The sequence below is a fragment of the Artibeus jamaicensis genome, unplaced genomic scaffold (assembly GCF_021234435.1).
Source record: "Artibeus jamaicensis isolate MK-2021 breed Jamaican fruit bat unplaced genomic scaffold, CSHL_Jam_final contig_548, whole genome shotgun sequence".
NCBI lineage: Eukaryota > Metazoa > Chordata > Mammalia > Chiroptera > Phyllostomidae > Artibeus > Artibeus jamaicensis.
The window spans coordinates 17,546,267-17,574,087 of NW_026521883.1; the positions used below are offsets into that span (position 1 = coordinate 17,546,267).

Below are 27,821 nucleotides of genomic sequence, written 5' to 3' on the forward strand. Positions count from 1 at the left end.
GGCATGCATGAACAGCGATGACCTCACTGTACTAGTCAGTGGGGGCAGTTAATGTCAATGAATGAGCACGTGTACTGTGAAAATGACTGAATGAGGAGAGCAACAAATCTGCATCCAATTTTGTGTTAAGCTTGAACATTCCTCTGCAGAAACTATTTGGATTCAGAAGGCTGCAGCTATGGGCAACGGGTGATTGGCAGCTTTATCATGACAATGCACCCGCTTATACATCATGACTGGTGCAGAATTTTTTTGTGAAACATCAAATGACCCAGGTAACTTAGCCCCCTATATCCCATATTTGATACCCTGCAACTTATGGCTTTTTCCAAAACTAGAATCACTTTTGAAAGGGAAAAGATTTCAGATTGTCAATGAGATTCAGGCAAACACAATGGGGCAGCTGATGGCGATTGGGAGAAATGTGTCAGGTCTCAAGGTGCCTACTTCAAAGGACACTGAGGCATCATTGTCCTAAGTACAATTTTTCTTGAATCTTGTATCTTCAATAAACATCTCTATTTTTCATACTGCATGGCTGGATACCTTTTGGATAGACCTCATATATTCTGTAATTTGCTCCTAAAGTAGTAATGTTGAATGCTACAAAGTCGAAAATTTCCATTTGCTCCACCAACTGGAAAATCTGAGAAACATGGCAGGGAAAACAAAATTCAGTCCCTACATTTTGCCCTGCCTCATCCCTAAAGCAGACTGTGGGATCCCAGACAAACATGCTCTTGGTCCTGCCACGGTAGATGCTGTTGCTGGCAGAAGGGTGAGTCCTTGCCGACCCGCAGTCAGCTCAGAACTTTTCACAGGCAATCAGTCATTTTAAAAATTCTTATTACCTTCAGTTTGGATAATTGTCCAAGATCTTTAGCAGCGATGAAAATCATCTGGGGTCCCTAGAGGTACACATAAAAAATAGAAAGAGAGAGAAGATTTAGTCTAAGAGCTTTAGTAATAGTCACTGTAGAAATGTGGTCAATAGAGAATTTGCTTTATTTCTTTATAATATTTGTGACTTTAATGCCAGATGCCCTTAATGGACCCATTTTGCAGACAGGGTCAAAGACACTCAGTACCGCCAGCATCATAACTGTCCTCAGAGGTGTCTCACTTCAGTAGGTTTGCTTATATAGCCAGTTTAATATACCACATGGATTAAATCCATGATCTTTAAGTTTCATTTTCAGCAGAAATTCCTTTGCTCCACCCCTTTCCAAAATAAATCTATGTGAAATTTTAAGAGGCAGAGCTCAAGCAGGTGGACCTATTTCTACTGAAGTCCTGTGCAATCTATCAGGGTCGTGCCTGTGTTAAGTTCTCCCTCAGCTGCAGCCCTTTCCTGGGGTCCCATGGTTCTGGGGAGAGTTTGAAAAACACTGGAATAAACCATCTAACACATTATCAGGATGAAGAAATGGAGGTATATCTTGGTAAATGTGACAGGAAATGTACTAAATTTGACTGTTTATTAGTAGCCTAAAATGTCTTCACAGAAAGGAAAGTCAACCACTTAGGAGTAACATTTCCCATTTTTCAGTATAGCCTGTATATTCACTAGGAAATTAAAGAATATAACGTTCTCAAGAACAGTAACCATGTTTAATTCTGCTCATATTTTATCTCCAGCACCCAGCACATTGCCTAGTACACAGCAGAAGCTCAAGGAGCATGTTTGAAGGAATAAATATGTGCTATAGCGTCAGCTTAGAGATCTCAATGCTATAGAAAGTTGAGGTGATGGTAAGCTTTCTTAGAGAAGTCCATATAAGTCTTCTTGAAAAACCTTATACTCTAAAAACTTCTGCACTATAAGTAGTAGGGCTCATGGGAAAAATAGCAGTGGGCAGCACAGGAAAATCTCATGCAAGTTTGTTACCCAAGAACTGTCAAAAACAATAAATGCTACTTCAGGAGGTAGCTGAAAGGTTGCTCAGTGAGGCTGGTGGCTGCTTCAAGGAATATTAAAAATAATAAAAAAAACCCAACAAAAACCCCAACAACAAAGCAATAGAGTACCCATAGTCTGAGACAGTACCCACACCAGCGCGGTGGGGTGGGGGTGGAGCCTGCCATGCGTGAGCCATGCAAGGTGCACCTTTCTGGACAGAAGGCCCATGGGCAAGTGGACCTTCCCTCACTTAAAGTTTTAATTGGGGATGAAAAGGCTTCTGCCTATGGAGCTCAGTGCTTTTCTTTCTGAAGTTTATAGTTCTTCTGTTGTATTCCAGAGCCTCTCCCCTAGGGCAATTTTCATATAAACCAACCTGACTTCCAGACTAGACAGATATCCTTCCTCTTTTGACCAATTGCACAATCGCTAACTGGTGTGAAAGGAATGCCTTATGTATTGTAGCAGAACAGGGTATGTGTGGGCTTGGTGTGTGTGTGTTCATACATATTTGGTTTGGCTACCAATATATGTAAAATGATTATGCCACACATTAATTGCATGAAGCAAAACTTAAAATAATTTATATTTTATCACCTACTGTTGGCAGTAAATAAACAAAAACATATGTATCTTCACATCTCAGAACACTTTACAAGAAAACTTTTCTGTATAATTTCACTAGATAAATAGAAACTGAGTGTGCATAATTAATGGCTCGATACTTATTTTAGTTAATGTATAGTTACTCATTATTTACATCAGCTTGTCTTTCTCATAGAAAAAATACTCCATAACAGACACATGTTAGAATTTTTTTTTCCTTGATCCAACATATGGGAACCGAGATACCTGGAACTGTGTGTCCATTTGGCCATTGTCTAACTTTGATGTTAACTGATCTTTCTGGTTCTCTTTTATTTCACTGTGAGTGATACAATCATGTACTTCAAATCCTCTGAATGGCGTCTTCTCTATTAACCTCCGAGTGGGAAGGTGACAGATGATAGCAAAAGTAAAGATGAAAAAATTTCATATGGCTGGATTTACCTTCTTAAACTGTGAGATTTCAGAAACACAGTGGGGATGTTCTATCCTAAATCTGTTTCTCTGGAGGTTCACAGTAAAGTCCAATTAAAAAACTTACGTTTAATATCTGTAGACCAGATACCATATAAGTTGAACTTTGATACTTTTTTCCAGGAGATGAATTTTGACTGCTACTGTTACTGTGTAAAACTGATTTGTGCATAATATGTGACACTGTAGGAAAATGTTATTTGTATGGTCATTATTAAGATACTGTATACTAAAAACATTTTCCCAAAGTGGATTTAATTAATATTTCATCTGAATCAAATCCATTCACTTAAACAAAAAAAGACCACATGGGTTATTGAAAGTATAATCAAACTTTTAGTTTAAATACTTACTGTTTGATCTGTCAGAGGAGGAAGAACAATTTGTTTTTCTATTTTGTTGAGAACTAACTTCCATAGCTCTTTCAAAACTCGCTTCAGAACTGTTTTCTCACAGATTTTTGCTGAGAGACTTAATCTGAAGTAAAATAACACATATAACCACTTATGAATCTCCTATCCAGCTATCATCTTCTTTTATTGATCAGAGGTTCACATTTTTTCAATACTGAGGTTTAAGTACCTGAATAGGCCTTTATGGTTTTTAAATGCTAAATTTCAAATGAAAAAATACATGTATCAAAAACCTATTTCATCATACTATACATTAGATAATTCACTAATTTGTAGAAAATGAACTCAGACTATTCTTTCCTCACATTGTTTCCTAAATTGACACCAAGGCTCCCAAAGTACAAGGTTTTTACCCTCATTCCCGACTTGTGTTTACAACATGCTCCATGTTCACAGTTCAGGCCAAACACCAGGGCAACACATTTTCATCGCTACCTGGCACGGAACCAGCATAATAAGATAGCAGAGATGCATATAATTTCACTCAAGAGCCAATGTTTACCAACATTTATTATTTTTTCAGTTTCATTGATGTATCACTGACATACAACACTGTGTAAGTTTCAGGTATACAGCATGATGACTTGATAAATGCATATACTGTGAAATGATGACCACAATAAGTTTAGTTAACATCCATCACCTCGCATGGTTATAATTTTTTTTAGTGATGAGAACTTTTACGATCTACTCTCCTCGCAACTCCAAATATACGACCATTAACTGCAGTCACCACGCTCTCCGCCTCATCCCCAGGACTTACCCACCTTGTACCTGGAATTTTGTACCTTTTCACCCCTTCACCAGTTCCCTCGCCTCCCCATTCTCCACCTCCGGCAGCCACCAGAGTTGTTCTCTGTTTCTCTGAGTTCAGTTTTGTTTTTTAATAAGATTCCAAATCTACCAACTTCAACAGGTTTACAGTAACCGTTAGAAGTTATTCTTTTATTGGTGAGATAATAATGGCGACATCCTCTAGCATTTATGTAACACCTTAGTGCAGTAACCTCTTCTGCAGATAAATCAAATCTATTAGTACACACATACATTTTACAAGTCAAATACAGGCCCAGAGAGGTCAGGGAACTTGTCCAAAGAGGCGAAGCTAGTGAGTAAGGGCTGAGAGCAAAGTCAGGCCCTTTTCTAAATCCACATGTTGTCCCATGTGCCACGTTTTCCTTGATACATGTGTTTGTGTATGAAGGCCCAAGAGTATATGAAGACACACTGCTGCAGAAATATTTACCATATGTACCAAAATATGACAGTGAACTGTGAGACTTTACTAGGAGCCAACTAACCACGTGTGTTTCACAGAGGGCCTGAGGTGGGTCATACGTATCACCAAAGCTTCATGGACACTGCGGTGTTGTTAAGTACTTTTGGACTAAGAAATTATCACCCATGTTCTGGTTCTGAGAGAGACAGAACTGACTGTTTTAAATATTTAAATGTATAATTAGTATTTATATAATAAAATTAATCATGAACATTGACGGGCATGTGACATGTGAGAGGCAAAAGGAGAAATTTCCGAAATACATTTTTCATATTGAGTATTTCTCCTAACACTATAGTATGTGAGTACTTAATATATAAAAATACATTAGAACCACCTCCCTGGATGAAGGGAGAGCTGGGGATGCCTGAGGCATACTCTGGAACTCTGTGGCCCCCGTCGTTTAGAAAACATTGTTTAAGGGTTACATTCCTAGCCTGCCAGTGGCTGTTCATTATCTGGACATGGGGTAGAAGCCAGCAGATGATGAGTCATGGCAGAACAACAGAATTTCTCTACCCTCAGAGAAATTCCTAGGATGATGGGAAGCACAACAAATCTGACAATTTTGCAGCAGATGTGTAATTTCTGTTGTCAAAGGGTCTGAGTTTAAGAATTGATCTTGTTTTTCTGGGCAGCTCATGTACTTGGAGAGCTAACTAACTCTGCTTAGACTGGAACTAAATGAATGGGTATAAAATCATTGACATGTTTGCAGCTTTGGGTGGAATTTCTGCCAGCTGGAAGTTTACAGCTCATTTTGCAGAGTGGTGAGGCCGTTGTGGTGGAGAAAATGAAACATAAAGAAGTAAGATGTCTTACTTAGGGAGGCTGCACAAAGACAAAGAGAGCCTGAACATTTACAATGTAACACAATTTCTAAGGGGACTTTCTCAAAGCTACCTTGAAGACTTTCAGCCCACTACTGTTATTTTTAAAACCCAGGAAAAAAAGGGGGTATCTGGCAACTGCTTCCTTAATTTAGTTGGAGATAATCAACTTGATAGTGCAAGCCGAAAAGCACATATTCAGAATCTGAGAGATCTAGCTTCACTGATCATAGAACCGATTAATTAGAAAAATTTTTTAAAGTCCTGTGTACTTGCTGACCAGGATTTTTATGACAACTTACCCAGCTTTTCTCTCTGAAAATGTCCGTCCCTCATTTCCCTGTGTCCAAACCCACTCCACCTTTAAAGACCCAACCCAAATCGAATTTATACTGATTGTCTGAACAGAAGATTGTTACTTTATACTTGATTGTATTTATTTATATTTCTTTCTTATTTTTATTTGCTAAACTTGAGAACAGAATTAACATCTGACTTAAAGATCTCCTGCAACAAGCGGCTTTATGGTTATGCATTCTGAATTAGCTCTGGGAATTTCTGCAACTATTCATGACTCATAAGAATGCTTTCCAAAATTTTTAAATCTCACACATTTTAAAAGCTCATAGATGCTTTTCTATATTTATAGACTGTCTCTACTGAGAATTAGAATAAATTATAGGTATGATGGCAAAACAATATATAATTCTAAGTAGAAAATTAAAACTAAATAAAACAGGAATCCAAATATACTAAAAAGAAGGGTCTACCTTTTTAGTATAGCCCCATTTTACAGATCATGAAGTAATTGAAGGTCTCTCAGCTACTAGCTGACAGTATCAGAACACCTTAAAACTTTCTATACGTCCCACAACTTTTGGTTAAAGTATACTCAAAAGTACATCGTTGTGCTAATGATAAATGACATATCTACACACTGCTGGTTAGAATTCTGAACACAGAAGGCACCCCAGTAGGAGTTCTAAGGGAATCAGCAGTGCTTCGTTCTGCTTTCCATTCACATCACATGCACAACCAAACGGAATGTATTCTTGGAATTTAATCCTCTGCTGTCCAAAGAAGAGAGCCATACAATAAGATAAAATTTTTAGGCGTTTTTATAAAAAATTAGATGATAAGAGTCTACATTAAGGAACTAAAGAAATGAGAAGTCTCTCCCTGTATTTTCCCCCTTTATTCCTACTCTCCTTCCTCCCTTCCTCTCTCCTTTCTGCTGCCTCTTTCTTCTACACCCATTGGCCTGCCTACCTCCTGCTAAACCATCTGATTACCCACTCACCTACCTTGTAGATATTTCCTCACAGAGAACAGAAAAAAAGACTTGATTTGTCTATCAAATATTGACATTAAAGTGATGAGAAGACCAGATTGACTTATGCAGTAAGATTATAAGCAAAGGGAAATGGTATTAAAATGGAAGTTGTAAATATCCGGAAGAGGTTTTCCTAATTTTTTTCTTTGTGTAACTTATCTTTAAAGTATTGTAACTGTCTTATTTATCTTGGTCCCTTTGGTATTAATTAATTTGCCGCAAATAATCTTAAGTGAGGTAACATATGTAAATTGCCAGATGTAACACTGGTCCCTTGGCAGGCATTCAAAATTATAACTATTATTTTTGCTTTTCTCTTCTACTTTCAATCCTGATTTCAAGTATTGTTGTTTAAGAAATGATGTCTCTTGTTGCTTTAGATCGATGGTTTCCAAATTTGAACATGGGAAACAAAGGAGCCTTGACCCTACTCTAAACTTATGAAATTAGAACTTTGAAGAATATGGACTGAACAGAAACACTAAATAAAAACCAGGCAAACAAACAAACAAACAAACAAAGAAACAAACAGCTTGTTGGTTAAGAACACTGTCTTAGTTGGCCATAAAGTCCTCCATTCCCACCCACTCCTACCAACTAGCCTGTAATCTCTATGAAGGTGGGGTCTGGGCTTCTCTTTTTCATTACTACCTAATGTCTAACAGGGGTGTCCAACCTATTGGCATCTCCGGGGCGCAGTGGAAGAAGAAGAGTTGTTTTGTGCCACACATTAAGTACATCACAACATGTCATCACAAAAAAATCTCATAATGTGTTAAGTGACTTCACAGTTCTGTGCTGGCCGCACGGACAGCCACCCTGGGCTGCACATGGCTCACGGGCCGCAGGTTGGACACCCCTGGTAGAGGAAGGTTTGGAACAGATGGGAACTCAAGCCTCTGAGCTGAGTTAATTCTAGTCGCTTGTGTGCTATTCTCTTTCTCAGTAGATTTCTGACACAAAATCAGATATTCTGGACTCAGTTCAGTCTTTTTTTTTTATGTCCAACTGGCTACAAAACAGTATGTTATCTGAGGAGCATGCAATCATAAAGCTCTTTCCCCTCAGCCTAGCAACCTCTTTAGTTACCATATTTATTTCTTTTCCATTATTCATTTTCTGTAGGAAGTTACCTCTGCTTTTTTTTGCCATCTAGTAATGGACTAAAAGTGTTTTTCTTTTTAATAAATTAATATATTTCCATAGAAAAAATTTAAAGCTGTCTTACATAGAAGAAAACAATTTTCTCCTTAAACCCATACCAGTAAAATTTATGGCAATAAATAAAAAGAAAACTGGGTAGAAAACTTACGTTTTGTCCAAGAAGTCCATGAGAGGCCTTAATACAATCTCTGCATCCATTGCTGCACTGTTCTTATTTGATGCAGTATTTCCATTTGTTCTCATCTGATTTAGTTCAAAACCCATCTGCTTTACACATTCTTCAATGATAAGCTGAAAACTAAAAATAAGGAATATAAATACTAAAATAAAAACATTTATACTTTTCTTTGCTCGTTTTTTAAAAAAATTCAACCCACAGTAGTTTGATCTGTTTTGGTTGGTATGAACTCCCTTGCTCATTAGTTTTCAAACATAATTGTTCAACTAGAAAAATTTTTGTTGCAATGGTATCTTACTTGGAGCTCACGTATGTACTGCAGGGGAAAGTAATGCTTTTCATGATGAATTAACTTGAATGGGGGTCCATTTGGCCCCTATCTCTCACAGTGTTAACTGAGGTGTTCCTCTGAGAATTGCCTGGGAAAATGACTGTTTCTGGAAGATACTTGCTGTCTGGGTACATATTCTTCACTTGGCTGTTGGGACTCCACACCTTCTTGTCTTTCCTAACCTCACTGTCTGTTCCTTCCCAATTTACCTGACCTTCATCCACTGGAGGAGGGTTGCTAGACTTAGCAAATAGAAATGCAGGATGCGAAAGTAATTGGAATTTCATATAGTGAACATGTTTTAGTATGAATATGCCCTACACAATATTTGGGATTATCTGACATTCAAATTTAAATGGGCACAGTCTATTTTTTATCTGGCAACCCTACAGTGTCATCCTCTGGGCTCCACTCCTGGACCACTCCATTTCTCCATAAAAAGTCATTTTTTTTGGGAATCAAAACCAGTGTCATGGCTCCATGCCATCAGTATACTGGTAACTCCCAAATGTATATCTGCAGACATAACCTCCAATCTGAAATACAGACTGTTTTTCTTAAACTATGTAGGTAATGTTTTCACTTAGAAGTCTACATTTGAGCAAAAAAGAAAAAAGAGGGAAAGAACTCATGGACATGGACAGCACTGTGTGGTGACTGTGGGTAGGAAGAGGGGTGGGTAGAGGTGGAAGAGGGGTGGGTAGAGGTGGAAGAGGGTATGGGGGATAAATGGAAAAATACAATAACAAATAGTGTAAAAACTAAACATAAATAAACTAAAAAAGAAGTCCAATCCATCTGCAAATCTTCATAAAGTATCCTATATCTGAGAATTCATTACTACTTCCACATAGCTACTATACATTTGAACTTGTGTAATAATATCCTAAATCGTCCCTCTGTTCACCCTCTACAGATATTCTGTTAAAATAGAAACCAGATCATGTTCCTTTCTTGCTAAAAATCTTCTGTGGCTTCCAGATCCACTTAGAACAAAACCTACAATGTCTATTATGACTTAAAGCCAAACATAATCGTCCACGGAAACCTCACTGATCTCATTTCTTGAGACTCTTCTCTGCCTCACTGCAGTCCAGCCACAAAGGCCTTCCCAGGGATCTTAGACATCACCAAGGACACGCATATCTCAGGTTCCCTCCTCTATAGACTTTCTGTGGGTCTCCTGGTCTTTCATTTATTTCAGGCCTATGCCAAATAGCATGTTCTTAGAGAAGTCTCCTTTTTTAAAAAATGAATATTTATTTATTTTTAGACAGAAGGGAAGAGAAGGAGAAAGAGAGGGAAAGAAACATCAATCAGTTGCCTCTCACATGCACCCTATTCAGGGACCAAACCTGCTACCCAGGCATGTGTCCTGACTGAGAATTGAACCAGTGACCTTTTGCTTTGTGGGCTGACATCCAACCAACTGAGATATACCAGTTAGGGCCAGGGAGGTCTTCTTGAATTTAATGTGAAATGACATTCCTTTTATTCTCTATTCCCTTATAATTCTTTTTTTGTTAAATGTACTCTATTATTTGACACACTGGATATTTTTCATTTATTTGATTATTGTCAGTTACTTCACCTAGAATGTAAGCTCAGTGAGTGCAGTAATTTTTTCCCAATGCTGCATATGCACACTATGGAATAAAATGTCACATCTGGTGCAAAGAATCTGCTCAAGAAGTAATATGAATATGTCATTGGACCCTCTCTTTACACTCACCCTTATTGCCTCATCACTCTAAAGATTTAAATAAGTCTGTGAAGATTAAACCTTAGCATTATTTTTTGACTCTTTATATCCCTAATACCGGTTTTGGTGGTTCTTGAAAAAGGAGCAGCAAATGAGAGATTTAAATGGTGGGACTCTGCATCACCCTCATTCTTCTGTCATGTTTGTTACCTTCCTGTTTCCAACAACAGGAGTAATTATAATACATGTACAGGCAGCTAAGAAAAAAACCCATTTAGGACAACGTGGATAAATACAAGCTTGGGAAATGACCACATCACTGGAACAGTGATGATTAGAAGGAAAGAATTCATGTTAGCACAGCAGTCAGGTCAGTCCTGTTCTTGTCCCTCACGCAAAATGATCTTGGAGTTCACACTATTTGAGAAGTATCCAAATGCACCAATTCCTCAATTTTGGACAGGTGTTTAGAAAATTTCACTGTATAATGCTTCCATTATTAAATAGAAAGAATATAAATATTTCTCAATACATGCATGCATTTAAAAAATATTTAATACGTACATGTGCCAGTCTAAGTTACTAAGTGCTACAGATACATCAATGAACAGATAAAATTTGTGTTTGTGGCACATGAGAAATTTTACTTTAGAATTTATATTATGGAAATATTTTAGTTAGCTTGATATCAAATATTTCCTTTTTCTAGTTTTTGGTTTTGTTACCTATTATTGAAAATCTTTGATAGATTTTAAATGATTTCTACTTGGGTTTTTTCTCTGTCCTGCACATTTCATAGCATGCTTATAAATACTGGCCCGTCATTTTGAGCATATGATCAAGGTTTGATTCTACGTCATGTTGGCCAACTTCCATCTTTGGCTCCTGACTTCTCTTTGACTTTTTTACCATTGACAACATTTTTGCCTGTCTGGACTTGGCAACTGTTATTTGTTTTTTTGATCCTTGGATATCAGCCTGCCCTTACGGAAGAGATTCATTTTTGGCTGTCTGTATATTTATCTAATTCAAAGGACCACCCTCTTTCAGGCTCATGTCCAAAGCAATCAAACCCATGACCGTTTAGCATTCACCTGGCTAGACCTGCCTTTGGACTGTTGTCGGGTTAGTGGTTGTTGGGGAGGTGGATGGAATGGTGAAGGAGGTGATAAAGAGTGTGGTGATGTGTTTATTTAGTGAGGGTAAAGGTGGAAGCTATTTGGGGCAATGAAAAAAGAAGTTAAATAAATGTTGGACATTTTGAACTGTTGATTTACCACTGGGTCATCAGTGCTCCTGCTGGGTGTAGTGATGGTCACCTTTGAAATAGTTACTTGCTTTTGCACTGATTCCCAGATGAGAAGAGGACAGATTGAGCAAAGGGCATGATACATTCCTAAAATGTGTACAACAGACCCATATGGTCGCCCCCACCAGAAACAAGCTCTGTGGGTGGGATTGGGCACATGGAAGAAGGGCTAACAGTGTATGAGAGATAATGGCATTCTATTTGGCATTAGTTCAGGGTGAACTAACACCTGCATTTCATTAAAAAATCTTTTGTCTTTATTAATTTGTGGTAAATTCACCTGAAAATCTTTTTTCCATCCATTTAGTTGGTTGAAAAAGTCTTTATGAAACAGGTTGAATTATTGCCAGTTAATAATAATAGACTCCGTAAGCACCTAGGAGCCAAACACTCAGTTTATAAAAGAATTCCTATAAAATGTTCATGAATTCTTTGTTTACTTAATCCAGCCAGCTGTGGGTACCAAATATGTCATTAAAAATGTAGTAATTTCACACCAAAAAAGCTCTGCAAAATATATGTGTAAGCAAAATCTAAGTGGCACAAGTTGTGCTGGTCTCTGGGGTAGCACTGACGTGGTGTCACCGAGCCTCAGTCCCCAGAAGGGTGCCTTGGGACCCTCTCAGAGACCCAGGAACCCAGGCTTCAGATGTGTATCTCAGCTCTCCTGGTTTTAGTGCAAAATCATTCCATTAGGTACACACAGTACAACAGAATTATTTAATTGTGGGTTTTAATAACACCAGTTGAAATGGGCAATTAATTATGCACTTAATTTTGAAACTCTAGACCACTAATTTAGACTCTGAGATTCACACTAAAATTATCCAGTTTGACTTCACAACATGATCTCACTGATCATTATGGGCTTCCCACTCACCCTGTGTGTGTGTTGTAGACCTGGTTACTAGTGTGGGAAACAGAACCATAGCAACAAGGATAGAAGTATTATTCTTTTTGTAAGGAAAGTATGATATGTCAGTCATTTATTCCAATGTTCTAGCTCTAATTAAGCAAAGTATTAGATTCTTTCCTATATTTCTTCATTAAGAAGCAGATACTGGGTAATCGGGAGTTGCGACATCTAGGTTAAAATAGCTGGCTTCATGTGAATGAGTACTTCAAGTGGCTTCCTAAGGACACCACTCCGATAACTGAAGTTTGCTCCAATTTTTTCAAATCATAATTCACATTTTAGCCTTTATAACCTGAATACTCCCTCTACCAAACAAAATAAAACAGCCCAAAACAAAATAAAAAGTACCTGCTCATTAAGATGACTTGGATATATTACAGAAAGTAATTTGAATATACTTTTTCTATTTATACTCAAGTTTATATTATGTGTAGTCATCTTACTTCAGACAAAGTTCCAAATGCTCCTAGCTATTCCTGACCAATTTTTTTCCCCTTAGCTTTGCTAAATAATCTCTATTTTTGCCTTCCTAGCTGAAGGCAACAGTCTTTCTGCTAACCATGTATTAATTCACAACTGGAATAAAGAGATATAAGCCTGATAGCTAACTGAGACACTGTCCCTAGGTGTCACCCCAAGTCAGAGCCAGTGAACCTCCAAACGCCTTGGACAATGGAGTTGTCTCTATGACTCCAGGTAAACAAGCTTTAAATTCCTTATTAACATCTAGGTAAGCAGGATTATCAAGGCCAGCTAGTAACACAAAACAATGCAGAGTGACTACCCTAAGCTCAGTAGAACAAGGATGCACCTCACTCAGCATCTGAACCGTGAAGATGGGCTCCACAAAGACCACAAACACACCTGTGATCCTGATGAGCAGGCCAAGGATGGGATTTTTCTTTGCCTCATATCTATGTTTGAGTGACAATATGATGCTTCTAGTGTCTTTTACATTTTAATCTCTGATTTTAAAGTTGCATAACGACTCCATAAGGGTTTATGAAATAATGCACCTTTCCAAGACCCAATAATAAATGATGAGTGGAGTTCAGAGAGCCTTGGCTATAAGAGTAAATTTTAGTATCATTTGAAAAGTGAATGTATAGTTTAAAATAGTAAGTCAACATTTATTGAGCTAACATTTAAACCAAATTCTGTGTGAAATTAATGAACCTCTTCAAAGATGTATTTGCTTTCCTATCTATTTTAACATTTCATGATGAAGTGATGGCTTTTTTTCCTAGAGGACCAAAATGAATTTTGTATAGGGTGAACTTTGTCCTCTTTAGAACATCATAGACAAGCAAAGTTAACTTTTTAAAAACAGAGAAAATATGAATGTGTCAGTAGTTTCCCAGAGACTTTTATTAAGATTTCTAAGCCTCTAAACCTAGAGCTCTGACTTGATTCAGTCATGGGTTGAAGTTCAGTTATTTGGAAGTACAACCACATTGACATGTACGGCATGAATGCCACTCATACTTCTTTTTGTTTTAAAAGATTTTTTAAATGTATTTTTCAGCAGAGGGGAAAGGAGGAAGAAAGAGAGGGAAACATCAATGTGTCGTTGCCTCTCACATGCCCCCCACTGGGGACCTGGCTCACAACCCAGGCATATGCCCTGACTGGGAATCAGCTGATGACCCTTTGGTTCACAGGCCAGCACTCAGTCCACTGAGCACACCAGCCAGGGCTGCAACTCATAATTCTTATGTATGTAAAGGTTTTCTTCCTTTTCCCTCCCTCCCTCCCTCCCTCCCTCCATTCTCTCAACAGCCAATCGGTAAAACTCTAAACACTAGAATTGCAAATAGGAATGAGATATGGTTTCTGTCCTTATGAAGCAAAGTGAGGGAATCAAGCAATGAAGTCACCAGTTCGGTGTTGTAAGTGCCACCCTACTTAAGGATATACAGAGTTCTGGGGAGACATCACTATAAGATCACTGGCTTATGGGAACTTTCCAGAGAAAATGATACTTTGATTAAGTCTTGAAGTTAAATGGATTCATCCAGATGGAGGAGAGAGACAGCATTGAAAGCATAATGATTATTAACTGAAACCTAAAGCACTTGGATAATAACTACTTAGGCCACTTACCTTTCACCGTAAGTGATGCTGAGCTCATCTAGAACCCCACTGAGTTTTACTTGAAGTTCTTTTAGAATATTACTAGCTTCAGGATCTAGCTGCAGAGAGACCATAAACAATATTACTTTGGAGTTCTGAAAAAACACTTTTTTCTCTTGCGAGTATTTGCCTTGTTATAAGGTGATGTTAATAAAACAATTGTATATTTTTTCTTCCCTTTTTATCTTTGAAATCAAATGCAAAAATTTAAGAAATTCTAAATAAATTGGAGGAGTCTGACATATGAAAAAAGAGTTTTATACATGATCAAAATGCATAGCATGCATACAAATAAGAGCTGGAGAGCAAGGCCTTCATTGGTCATAGCAATGGGATGCAGGGCATAAGGACATGACTTCCTAACTCAGAAAAAGTAACAAGCCCTTACCTAAATATATGTTTTGCTTCAGAAAATATTTTCATCTTTAATATCTCTGGAAATGAATAGGCCTATTAAAAACTTAAAAATGGTGTACATTAATTTTGAATGTATTGTGCCTCACTTAAAGGTGTTTTCATATTTTTTCAAGTATAAAGATTAAATGTAATAGGATAAAAAGATTATATAACCTCTCTAATGTTTTTTTGAAAGTGACAGGCCTGACTCCTGGTTTTGAGTATTAATTTACAACTGAGTGCTCAAAATTCAAAGTTTTACACTTATTTAAAGTTTCCGTTTTAATATGAAGGTATTTATAGCTTGGAGCTAAGCTATTGAACAAATCTAGGGGGTAAAAGAAAAAATAATTAAATAAAATAGCTTTTTAAATGCTTGTTCCTATAGTGCAAATTTTAAAAGCCAACTTTTCTTTTTATTTGGTTTCAGTTCTTAAAATAATGTTAATGTTACAAAATGTTATTCTATAAACCAACACAAATAAACATCAATCTATCAACTTGGCAGAATATAACACAATGTTTGTCAGCATTTAGAAAAATTTATCCTGTTTGTCAGCTATGTCTTTGCAAATGAGTTGTAAATATAATGCTAATAGAAAGGTATATAAAGAGAAATCTAGACTAGTCTCTGACACATAAGCCAATTTTTTTTGAGTCTTTAGAAATTCAGTTTTTTACTATTAATACCTATAGTTCTTATAGAGGCTGGTCTACTATTGAAAGAAGAGAATGGAATAAAGACAACTTTGGGGAATTGAACAATTTAAAGAATGACTTACAACAATGGAAACTAAGAAGGACACCAAATAGACATGGGACCCAATAGCAGCTTAAACTCCTGGAGCCAGACCAGGAAGAAAACATAGTATACACTGATCCCGTAATCCTTCAAGAGCATTTTCTAACATTAAATAACGGTGAGGGAGGAGTTTTATCTATATACCATGTTTGCTGGGTAGCTTTAGGTTCTACCAATGTGCCAGTGTGACTGAAAACATTGGAATAGAAATAAAAAGTTGCATCTGATATTTGATGCTTTATTGATTATATCAAACTAATCCTTGATGTCAATTTTTTTCTGCCTCTCTATTAGAGCCAAGATGATTCATCTGGAGTATCTTTTTCCTTTCTCATCAGATAGACTGATGCTCTTACCTACGGACATACAGGCTACCATAACAGATGCAACCTTCTCTAGGAGTAGAAATATTAGCATATTCTTGATCTCATACTTTTTGAGAGTTCCAGTCAATAACTAGTTGCAAGGCAGTGATTCAGAAAGACAATCAGACACTATTTAAAAAAAAAAAAACACCTCACACTAAAGTGCATCTAAGGACAATGAGCCTAATAAGCCATAACTTCCCAACCTTTTACCAAGAAATCACATGTGGATTGTCCGACTCAATCCTAGGGAACTGTGTAAGCTGAATGCTGTTTATTATGTGTTGATGTTGCCCTAAGACCAATTTTAACCTGATTTAATTTGGATGAAAATGTGGCGGAATAGGGAATAGGAGAAAAGCCCATCCATCTTGCTGTCTTCAGGTTCCAAACACCCTGGGTGATAACTCCCCACCCACACATTTGCCACCGTCAAGGAAATGGCTGAGATAGTAAGGTTCTCTTCAGGAAATGGGGTTGTTTCTTATCTAAATTTTGCATTTTGTCTTCACATTAGTTTTATATATACATCGAGGTAGTTTGTTCATCTGTTGAGATAATGACTTCAAAATCATACAGAAAGGGTTAGATAGGTCAGTTGGGTAAAATTATGCTCATTTCCCAGAAATTATTTTAGTCCACCTTAAGTATTTCATGAATGGAGATTTCTTATCAAATAATTGGACGTTACTTGAAAATCTGAAACTGTCAAACTTTAGCAATTTTAATATCGGTAGACAGTTTTCATTTCCTGACAGAAGCTTGGCTTTCTGTGCAGGCGCAAACAAGAACACTGGTGGCCAGCTTTCACAGGACACCTGCTGCGTCATGTCTGCATCCCCTGCCTCTGCTTTTTCCACTCTGATGACCTCAAGCTCAACATATCCAAGAGTCATCTTATTATCTTTAGCTTATCCTTAACTTATTTTTCTTATTGTCTCAGATTTGATTGATAACATACAATTGTTTAAGGCAGCATTATGAAAGTCACCTTTTAGTCCTCTTTCTCTTCCTTTCGCTTCCACTTCGATCCCTAGTGCAAGGTGGAGAGTCTCTGAAGTGTTTTCTCTCTCTGTCCTACCCTCTTCATTTTCCGTTCTAGGGTATTTCTTATTCAGGTTATATTTCAGTCATCTCTGGGTTGTGTCTTTATTCCTGTTTTCTCTCTTCTATTTCATCCTATTGCTCCTAGAGTTGTTTCAATAGAGCCCAAATATCATCACGGCACCTGCTGACCCCACTAGTGGCTTTTAACCAGGGAACTACTTCAAGCAATTTCTTATAAAATTATCTGAGCTCTTGCTATTTTTTTTGTTTTGAAAAAAATCACTTTTCTTTAACCCTTCTATTTGATTAAAAAAATATTCATTCTAAAGTGCCTGGCTCAACTTAAAATATATAACTGAGAAATTGGTAAAAAAAATTCCCTTTGAATTCAGCAGGAAGTTACTTTCTTTGAAATGCCCAAATCACTTTGTAGATCTGTGGTCTTCAGCATAGATCATGTGGTACGCTGCCAGAAATAAGGTAAAAGATGTTTCTTTCTACTGCAGGCAAACATGCCCCAGCTCTACCAAAGTTACCCTATATTTTTGTCTCTTTTTATTATTATTATTATTTGAAAAGAGACCCTTGCAAAGAACTTAGAGATAAACTGGCATTTCCTTATTCAGATTTGCATGAATTGTCACAGTAGAGGTATCAGTGCCATAAATTCATGCTTCTAACTTCTTGGTTTCAGTAGTTGAAAAACATTACTACCTGTCTCTCATCCTAATTAAAGAGAGAGTATGCAGTAATTCCAACTGTCATTGCGCTTCAAATCAACCAAACGCCTTGAGATATAAGCCCAAACTGTTAACCCTAATTGAAGAGATGGGTAAGACAAAAGAAACCAGGCTATATCTGCATACTGCCAAAATAAAAGCCAGCACTTCAAATATTTAAGTCTTTCTTGTTGTCTGCTGCCAAGAGACTAAAATAACTGTCATTCAGCCAAAGGACATCTCACCTTTGAGCTTTATTTATACAATAAAAGGCTAAAGATTTAAGTTTATTCTTTAAATGATTACAGGATAAGAAGTAACAACAAGGACTTTCCTTTGAACTTTATTTTTAAATTTAGAAAATGTTGGGAGTCCTTCCCCCACAAACCTTACCTCTTTAATTGTTCTGACTTCCTATTAACCAACTTGGAGTTCTTTGAGGGTGGGGTCTACATCGTAGTAATTATTGAATCTGTGGTGCCTAGTACAACTTACAGCTCATAAATGTGTGTTGAACGAACTAATAAATTCTGTCTTCATGTTTCACGTGCTCTAACCCATGTTTTTCATGAGACAATCAGTCCCAAGGGGAAGAGATGCTTAAAGTGGTCCCGGCAGAACAGGGAGTCATTTTAAATATCTCTTTCAATGGGTGCGAACAGGGATACCTGGTCTGACTGCTGTTTTACCAGGTCTTACTCTTGGTAAGCTCCTTGAGGCTAATGAATTTGTTTTCTAATCTTTTTATTTCCTATCTCAACTCCTGCCCCAACCCCAATAAATGCAGTCAATATAAGTAGGTAACAATAAACACTTCAATTAAATAGGAAGAACTTGGCAAACTGTTTTAGGAGACATTTGAGAACTAAAAGGAAGACATAATACAACTAGTTAAAATGATCTATTTTATTATCTAGTGACATGTAAGTCATACTTACTAATTTTATTTTGTACTTGCTATAAAATAGATAAAAACGGAAGGTTGATTTGCACTAATGTATTAACTAGGAAATTATAATCTCTATTTACATTAAGGAGAAAAGGTGAGACAGATCAGAAACCCTTATCGGAAACCTGAGCTAAAGTTTAGCCTCTTTACAACAATGCCACATCTTTTAATAAGATTAAATATAAAATGGAAGTATTCCAGATGCTTAAAAAATGCTGGATATTTGTATTTGACTACAAATTGGCCATCTGTATTTTTAGAATATTACATTTTTCATCCAAACATTTGCCTGCACTATTGCACACTGTATCAAATTCCATCAAAAAAAATGAATTCCGGGTGTTTTCAAGATTCTTTCAAAGCATATTAAATAGGGCAGTCAGGATAAGACTAAGAGGTATTCTAAGCCATTTCCTAAGTATCTGGTTGCTGTTCTAAAAGAAAAGAGAAGTAATTCTCAAAATGTGGTCCCCTGACCAGTAGCATCAGCATCACTGGAAAGTTGTTACAAATGCAAACCATCGGGCCCCATGCCAGACCTACTGAATCAAATACTCTGGGGATGGAATTCTGCAGCATGTGTTTTAATAAGCTCTTCAGGTAGTTCTGATGTATGCTGAAGTTCAAGAACTACTGACATGGAGTGTTATTTACCTTAAAGCCATGATCTTCAATCGCCTATTGCCTAGCAAATATTAAGTTGAGAGGACAGTGCTAAGTAAAATATGACAGAAGTTAATTTTTGTCTTCTCTGGTCAGGTATTGCTTTAGCCAAAGACAGTCTGTATGGCCAAATATTTTATGATGAATTTCAATCAGCTACATGCAGAAGCTTTTGGGCAACCAGATGCAGTTTCTAACCAACACATCAAATTCATCATTAAAAACAAAAATAATTAAGTTGCTGTTATTAAAATAAACACATTTTTAGAATAGGTGGGGTTTTGTTACAGATTCCTTTGGTCCTGTTCAGGAAAGGTTCCCACAACTCAATGAGAAAAAAGATTCAATCTTTTCTGAGACATACCAATCAAAATAACATTATTGTTGTACCTAATTGGTCTTTGTAGTCAGCAGAATGAGAGAATTTAGCTAAGCAAACAAACCCCCCTACTTCCCCCAAATGTCTTAATAATGGCTAACTTCTAGAATTTGAATTGCTGTCAGTAGGTTAGCAGGCCTAAGGCTAATTACGGATTCTGCCACCAAGAAGACTGCACCAGCAAAATCCTGTGAAGGAGTAATGCATCTTTTGCTTACACAGCACAGTTACAATTTCTAAATCAATTTCTACAAGTTCTGTAGAGTTTAGTAATGAATATACTATGACTTCCTGAAATTAAGTTTTGGATTATATGACTTTCTTTTTCACATTCTTGTGCAAATGAGATTGCTGGTCAAGGAAATACAACTAAGCTCTCTGACAGGCTGTAACAGTAGGCATGTATGAAAAAAGGAACACAGACGGACTAGGTATTTATTTGCACTTGATAAGTACTGAAGTTACACTCATCAAATAATGAAGCTAGTACAACAGTATAACCAAAATGTATCTGTTTTACTTTTGAGCTATTTGAGCTTTTATAGGATAATAACACAACCATTCACCAATCAATGAAAATGATTACCTAGCATCCTGATCATCTTTTTACTGTTATTATGTGATAAGGGGATAGGTAATACAGTTCGGGGATTGTGGTATAAACAATGTAACTTCTACCTCAAGTCACTCCATATTTCGGTTGTCTACTTTATCTGTTTTGGTATAGCAATTCCCAAAACTTGTATGCACATAAAAATCATGTGAGATGCTTTTTGAAAAAAAGACTCTGGGCCTCATGCTTAGAGGTTACTTTTGCTTCAGGGTTTCTGTGACATTTAAAAAAATTCTCTGAAGTAATTAGAGTTGTTATGCCAAAACATGCTATTAATTAGTATACAGAGAAGCGTGTTGGAAAGTCACGATACAAGAAGAAATTTAGTGGTTTGCTTTTTTCTCTCTCTCTTTTTTTTCTAAATAGGGCATTTGAAAGAATGTGTCTACATGGCTGTAGGACATGGCTTGCAGTCGCTACTGTGACTGCTTCCAGAGCCAAGGTCAACTGTATCAAGCCCAAGATCGTCACCCCAACAGGCAATGTTATTATTGCGGACTCCATACAGACAGTAACTCTTTCCACCCCCAAAAGTGTTTGAAACATTCTTTCTGTGGAGGGAAGAGCTTCATCCTGCCAAGAAAGAGCAGCTGCCCCAGCCATGCTTGGTTAGAGCGGCTGAGAGCTGCAGCATCAAGCAGCCAGGCCTGCAAGCAGCCAGCACCGCGCAGACAGTACAGGAGGTGAGCAACACTGCTGTTAGAAGCCAACCAATTAACACATGACACTAAAAACTATTTTGAGCAAGTACGCAAGCAATCATTTGCTAATTAGGTTTTTATAGAAAGAAGTACACATCCTAGTACAGATGGTAGGGGACGAAAATAAGAAGAAACTTCTATAAAAGAAGAATAAGATCTAGGTTGTGAAGTTTCTCTTAGTCAAGGTTTTATAACCAGTTTCACTGTGAGGAAAAACTGGGGATTAGCACTAGAACACACTGTATCACCCTGAAGGGCTTGATTAAGCCCTTTATAAGTGCTACATGTATTTTTCATACCAAAGGGTAAATTCTGTCATTCTCAATAAAATCCTTTATGTCATCTTTATCAAAGCCCTGAGTTAAGGGACCCACTTGGATACTGCAGTTTATAGATAATTGCACTGGAGGGCTCTGCCTATTATTTTGAGCTTCTGGTGCCTAGAGGAGGCTAGGCATAGTGATGGGCAATTCTAACATAATTCTGTATTCATAATAAAGCTTATTTCCGTCTGGGAGCCTGCATGCTACATTCAGACTTGGGTTCAGGTCTTGCTTCCTCCTGGCATTTTATCAACCCTTGTGCAATGCTGACTTGGTCTGCTGACAGCGTTTTCTTAGCAGCAGATGACAAGGGATAAAAATGGAAAAGAATGAGAAAAAAAGAAACTGCATAGACTGGAGAATATAGAAGAGGGTGAAGAAAAGGAAAGAAGAGATAAAAACTATTTAAAAGTTGGAAAGAAAGAAGCTAGGTTCATGCTGTCCCTCTAACAAATTATATTCTTAGAAGCTAGACATTCATTTATTTAATTGAATTTTTCCTTTAAATTATGTACAAGGAGTTTAGTAATTGACATTGCCAGGGTTATGAAAGGAGAAAGCACCAAGGTTAGTATTTCTATCTTTATTATTTTTCTGTAGTAAGAAGGGTTCTGCGGTGTAGCCATAGATTTGCAACTAAGTTTATAAGATGAAACTTGCACAGTTCAAGCTGGAGATTTTATCTGAAACAAACAATCCATTTTTGGTTGGTGAACAAGCCACCCCACAACTTTCCTGGTTAGTGAGTGGGTTGGCCCACACAGTTGTTTTTCAAGTTCAAGTATGATTTGTCTGGTTAATATGCAGCTTAGCAATGTCACTCATATTAGAGTTCAACCACAAAGAGTAATAAAATAGTAGTATCATTAGGAGAAATTTCTGGAAATATGGCACTTAAAATATAACTTCATCCATTAGTGATTGGTGGTCTTTAATATTCACTGAAAGGAGATGAAATTTCCCAGAAAAAAACAGCAATTTCTTCACTGCTTTTCAAAATAGTGGACTTAATGTCCGAATATAAAACATCACTAAAATTACAAAGGGCATCCCCACTTATGGTCCCCAATTGCTTGTGCTCCTCTAACTCAGCAAATGAGATTCATGCTCTCAAACTGTGCAAAACCAGTAGCACACTTTGGGGAATGAAGCTTTTTCATACAGATCAGACTGGGTCTGCAGCAGCAAGAAGCGCAACGCATCCGCATTTGATTTTGAAGCATCCTCACACATGTATCCGAGTGCTTCTTGTCTGCAGGATGCTACATAGCAAGCTTGTTTTTTAAAAGAGTGAGGCTCATGGAGGACAAAAAAGAGGGGGTGGGGGGAATGTAGAAATGTCACCTTGGAGGGGGGACAACCTCCCAAGTCAAGGGGCCCAATCTTAAAAGAAGCATTTTGGGCCTTATAAACTTAGAAATAGAAGAGATCTCTGCTTTGAAATCAAACCTAGTTTTATGTATCTCTTATATACTTACCACAATAAGGAACGCTGTAAATAAAATCTTAGCCAGATATACTCCCACATTCTAACCACCCTTGGGGGACTCTGATGGGGGGGGGTGGTGGTGGGAGGAAGCCAGCGGTGGGACTCCCTCGTGGCACCATCTCCAGCCCTCATTCCCCACATGCTCATTGGTTTGTGAAAGGAAAGGCTGCGGCAGCAGGAGGAGGCAGGGGCACAGCTCGTGTTCCATTGTCTGCCTGATCTGAACACGTAACTGAGAGTAAGTAGGAAGCGCAATGGTCTTCAGGCTTAGGGGGTGGATCAGCCAGGTAAAGGGTAAGATGCTTACTACATCACAAACCTCATAAAAGAATCTCTCTCCTTCCTTCTTCTGCTCATGAGGTTGCCAGTCAAAGATGTTGGACAAAGACAGGACACGTTATGACAGCACACAACACATTTCTGACAGAGACTCTCAGATGCGAACAATAAACCACCAATACATCAGAGGCACCCAACACCACAAAACACATTTCAGAATGAACACTGATGTCAAGTTGACAGGACACAACACAGAGGAAAAAATCTGTGCTTTGTGGAACTTTACAGGTCATTGGCATATGTATTTAATTGTGTATGTGTAGGACTATATACATATATATTATATATACACACACACTCATCACACTGCTAATATATTTAATAATGTATTCTGTTGTGGGCATAATAATCACCTCAGTTATTAATGGAGTTTTAGATCATTATCATTTCTATTCCTTAGCTAAACCATGTAAAATTTGATTATAAATCTTTAAATTGCAAAGAGATATACTGCTAATGATTTCTAAGTAGGTATTTGGCAAGCGCAGCTATAAAATATACTCACCTCTTTTCCTCCCATGGATTCAAACATTTTTTCCAACTGGACCCGCAATTGTTGAATATTGTTCATTAGTATGCAGGGCTATAAATAAAGCAAATAAAAAAATAAGTAGTGTGAGAATCCTTTATGCACTTAATTATTGAACGAGCTTACCTTAAATGTAAGAGTATACCACTATCACTGAAGTCCTACCATATTTGGCAAATAATTCTGCTACTTCAAGATTATGCTATTTAACACTTAAGTGGAAGGGAAGAATATAATGACCACTTAAAAGCATGAAATTTGGTAATATAGGCTGACAATAAAGCATTGAAGACTTTCTACTAAAGTGTCTTTCATTCTTAACATCTGGGCATTATACACTTAGAGATGAACCAAATCGTGTTTTTAAAACTTTATTTTAAGAAAAACAAATTAGTTTAAGATTTTCTTTTATTTCACTTTTAAAAATCACATGAATTTTAAAAATTAAAAACAAAACAAAACAAAACACCACCAACAAAACACCTTAAATGGATTCCCTTTGGCTACAAAGCCCACACACTGGTATTCAAGGTCCTCATTACCTGGCTGTAAAGTATGTTTCCCTCTCATCTTCCTCTACTGCAGCACGATTCTCTCCAACTCTGCAATCTATTCCTCACAAAACACCTGCACTTTGCAGATGCTGTAACTTTGCTTTGCAGGCAGCCTCTTCCTTTAGTCTCCTTTGCCTCACTGAGTCATACCCATTATTTAGGGTATAGCCTTTTCTTTCTTAGATTGTATCCTTTGGTCACTTACTTAAGGTTTGTTTTACTTTACATTTGAGTTGCTTTTCACTCATAAGCAGACCTGAAATGCACTGTATGTGCTTATGTGCTGCTGTGTCTTTTTCTGCCTTTTTTTTTTTGCATAGAGTATTGCACAGAGCCTTATGCTTGCTTATAGCATGTTTCTTAACCTGTTGTTTCTGAGAAGGCAGAAATAAAATAATAACACAAAGATACAAAGCTTTGTGACAGGACTAGACATGACCTTTGAATAGTAGGAATTAGTTTATAATTGGAAAAGAGAATTCAGAATAGTTCTAGAGTAATTTAATATTTGCTGCATACTCATCCCCAAAAGCCAGTAGATAGATCAAGGAAAAGAAAGGAAAATGAATATATCTTCCAAGTTGCTGGGAAATAATCCAGTAATGAATCAGAGAGAGGCATGCAAAGAATTTACAGGACATCAGAGAGGTGTTAACTCTCTTAAGTGGAAAGATTTTATTATTGCTTTAACCACAGCACTGACCTTTGAAAACTTTCTACTTTACTCTCAAGTGACCACATCCTAACTTCGATTTATGAAAACAATTTTAAACTTGTGTTCTGTTCCCTTGATTACAATCACATAAATACTTGATTTTTTGAACACAGATACCTATCTTCCATAGTTGCTGTGCAATAAGCTGAACAACATGTGCCACAATTGATTCTGATCTCCTGCCATGACTGAGAGACACTTGGTTTAGGCTTAGACCTTCCGGTGGCCTGGCTGGTCATACTTTCAGGGATTTCAGCATCTGACCCAAACTTAACAAGCTGAGACAATAGACGTTTTTTACACCTAAGGAGTAAGGTTATTGAGATTTTTATTTTCATTGCAGAGGGTGAAGATTTGGCTGGGATTTCGGAAATCCCACCAGGGAGAAAACTGAGATCAAAGTAAGACCATTGCTCTTAATGAGAAACACGAAGACTACCTGGGAGGAACATTTTATCACTCTGCTCCCCACACGTCGAAGTTAGCAGGGTAGGTAGGCTCTTATGAATATTTGATGTTAACCTTCAAACTTATCATTTTGGGGGGCACATATAACAGTACTCTAGTACCAGTTTTATAAATAAAAACTGGACCTCCAAACCAGTTTCATATGATCATTTCTGATGGAAAAGAGTTACTAAACGAAATGAAACATACACCAGGGCTCACCTGGCATGGATTCTAACGACCGGGGTAAGGTGACACGGAGAAAAAGAGATGCAATTATCCAGAGGGAGATAAAAATAAACAGGAGACTTTCCTCTTGGATTCAGCTTTCCCTCACCTTGAAATGTTCAAATGTTGATTTTGTTGAATCAATTTATTAAATTGCTATTAAGAATTTAATTACTCAAATCTACCTTGCACTGAATCACGAAACAGCTTTTACTCTAAAAGATCTCCATAGTGAATGGAAAAAACAAAAACAAAGAGCAAAAAATACCTCCCATAGTAAAGGGAACATTAACCTCAGATGGAATTATCATTTGCTGATGATTTTAGTAAGATAAAATAACCTATGTTTGAAGTCATGTTGTAATCTTTTTATTGCATAGTTTGGGTTTTTCTCTGAAAATATCATAATGCATTGCATTTTATCTAAATCTGGAACAAAGTTAGAAATTTAAGATACAATGACAATAAAAGTTAGTTTTGTTCAGACTATGGCTATTTCTATGTGATTGAAGTAAGGTTTTAAGTTGAAAAAGATTTTTAGAAGAATTCAAAATCAAGCAATTCTGACATAGATAATGTTGCTTTGCTATATTTTGGAATGTAGAAAAAATGGATTAAAAACTTCTAACATTTCCAATTTAAAATGTCACAATAGAGAAAAAAATTATTCTGCCACATATATTTTATATACCTGCTGTCTTTTTAATTCTGACGCCTGAAAGAGCCAACATTCTGGTCATCTCTTAAAAGATGTCTCTCCTTAAAAGTATCTAGATCAATTTGCACATGATATAGATAAGTTACCATATATATATATATATATATATATATATATATATATATACACACACACACACACACACATATATATACATGTACATACATATATATACTTAGAAAAGAAAAATAATAAATTTCAATGCTGATATTGAAAGACATCCGTAACAAAATTATATGTAAACATACAAATGTATCAAAGTATTTCTTCAATGTGCCTCAGCTGAAACAATAAACTAAGCAGCTAATTGATATTCTTTCATGGAAAAGCTAAAATAAAACTTGGCATTTGAGTGAGACTTTCAGGTTGATCAAGATAGCAGTAACTAAGGGGGAAAAAGCATTGAGGAAAAGAAAAAGTTAAGTTCCTGTGCTATAATGTTTGCGATGTTGTTTTTTACTTCTTTATAAAAATTTGATTTTGAAAATTATAAAATACACAGGGACAAACCAGAAAATAATGCAATAAACATTGATATATTATTTTTTCTCAGTTTTTAAAAAATTAAAATACACTCTGGAATGTTAACACATAAAGTGGAAGTCTGCAAGGGCCTTTAAAAGTAATTTTTCTTTTTGAATGACAGGAATTAGCCTTGGTAATTCCTAGACACCTTTCAAATTCTTCAATTTGGCTATCCTAATAAAATCAGATTTTTTTCTAAAATTATCTGGTGCTGTTTTGATTTTCAGCATGTTACTTTTCAAATGTATTATCCTTTAATTAAAAATATGTACATTATATAAATAAATATTCTTTCTTGCCCATTACAATATTTATAATCAATGCCAATTAGAGATAGCTGCTAAGATATCTGAGTTTTGATAACATTCCTGGACAGCATATTAACTGAAAAGAAAAAAAAATCTTATGGGACCCTCAAGAACAATTAGAACTGATTTACCTTAATGAGCTGTCAGCAAGAGGTCAAGGAATTTTCAAGGAGAAGACTAGAAGCCCTTTTAAAGAATTCTTTTTTAGATCTGCTCGATAGTACTGATTTTTTGAAGGGGGGAAATGGTTTTCCTCTTTAAAACAATTGTACTGTTTTTTTAAAAATACTTTTTTCAGTGCTGACTTTTTATTCCTATAATGCTACCAGCATTTTTCTCCTAATATTACATGTACTGAATAAGAAAGATTTCATCTTCTGCCATAGAAAACACATTGTATTGCAAATCACTTTAGTTTGTCATGCTTTTCTTTATGTCTTTTAT

The 27,821-nt window shown here is 36.7% G+C and overlaps 1 protein-coding gene across 2 annotated transcripts in view; it reads right to left on the reverse strand.

Moving 5' to 3' along the window:
• UNC13C (unc-13 homolog C) overlaps window positions 1–27,821 on the reverse strand; it is a 491,690-nt gene that overhangs the window by 75,901 nt on the left and 387,968 nt on the right. For both annotated transcript variants that reach the window (XM_053670097.1, XM_053670096.1), the window contains 5 exons: window positions 23,859–23,936; window positions 14,539–14,627; window positions 8,148–8,297; window positions 3,334–3,457; window positions 852–908 (listed from right to left, as the gene is read on the reverse strand). In XM_053670097.1, coding sequence (XP_053526072.1) covers window positions 852–908; window positions 3,334–3,457; window positions 8,148–8,297; window positions 14,539–14,627; window positions 23,859–23,936 — 498 coding nt within the window. The remainder of the gene's footprint in view (window positions 1–851; window positions 909–3,333; window positions 3,458–8,147; window positions 8,298–14,538; window positions 14,628–23,858; window positions 23,937–27,821) is intronic.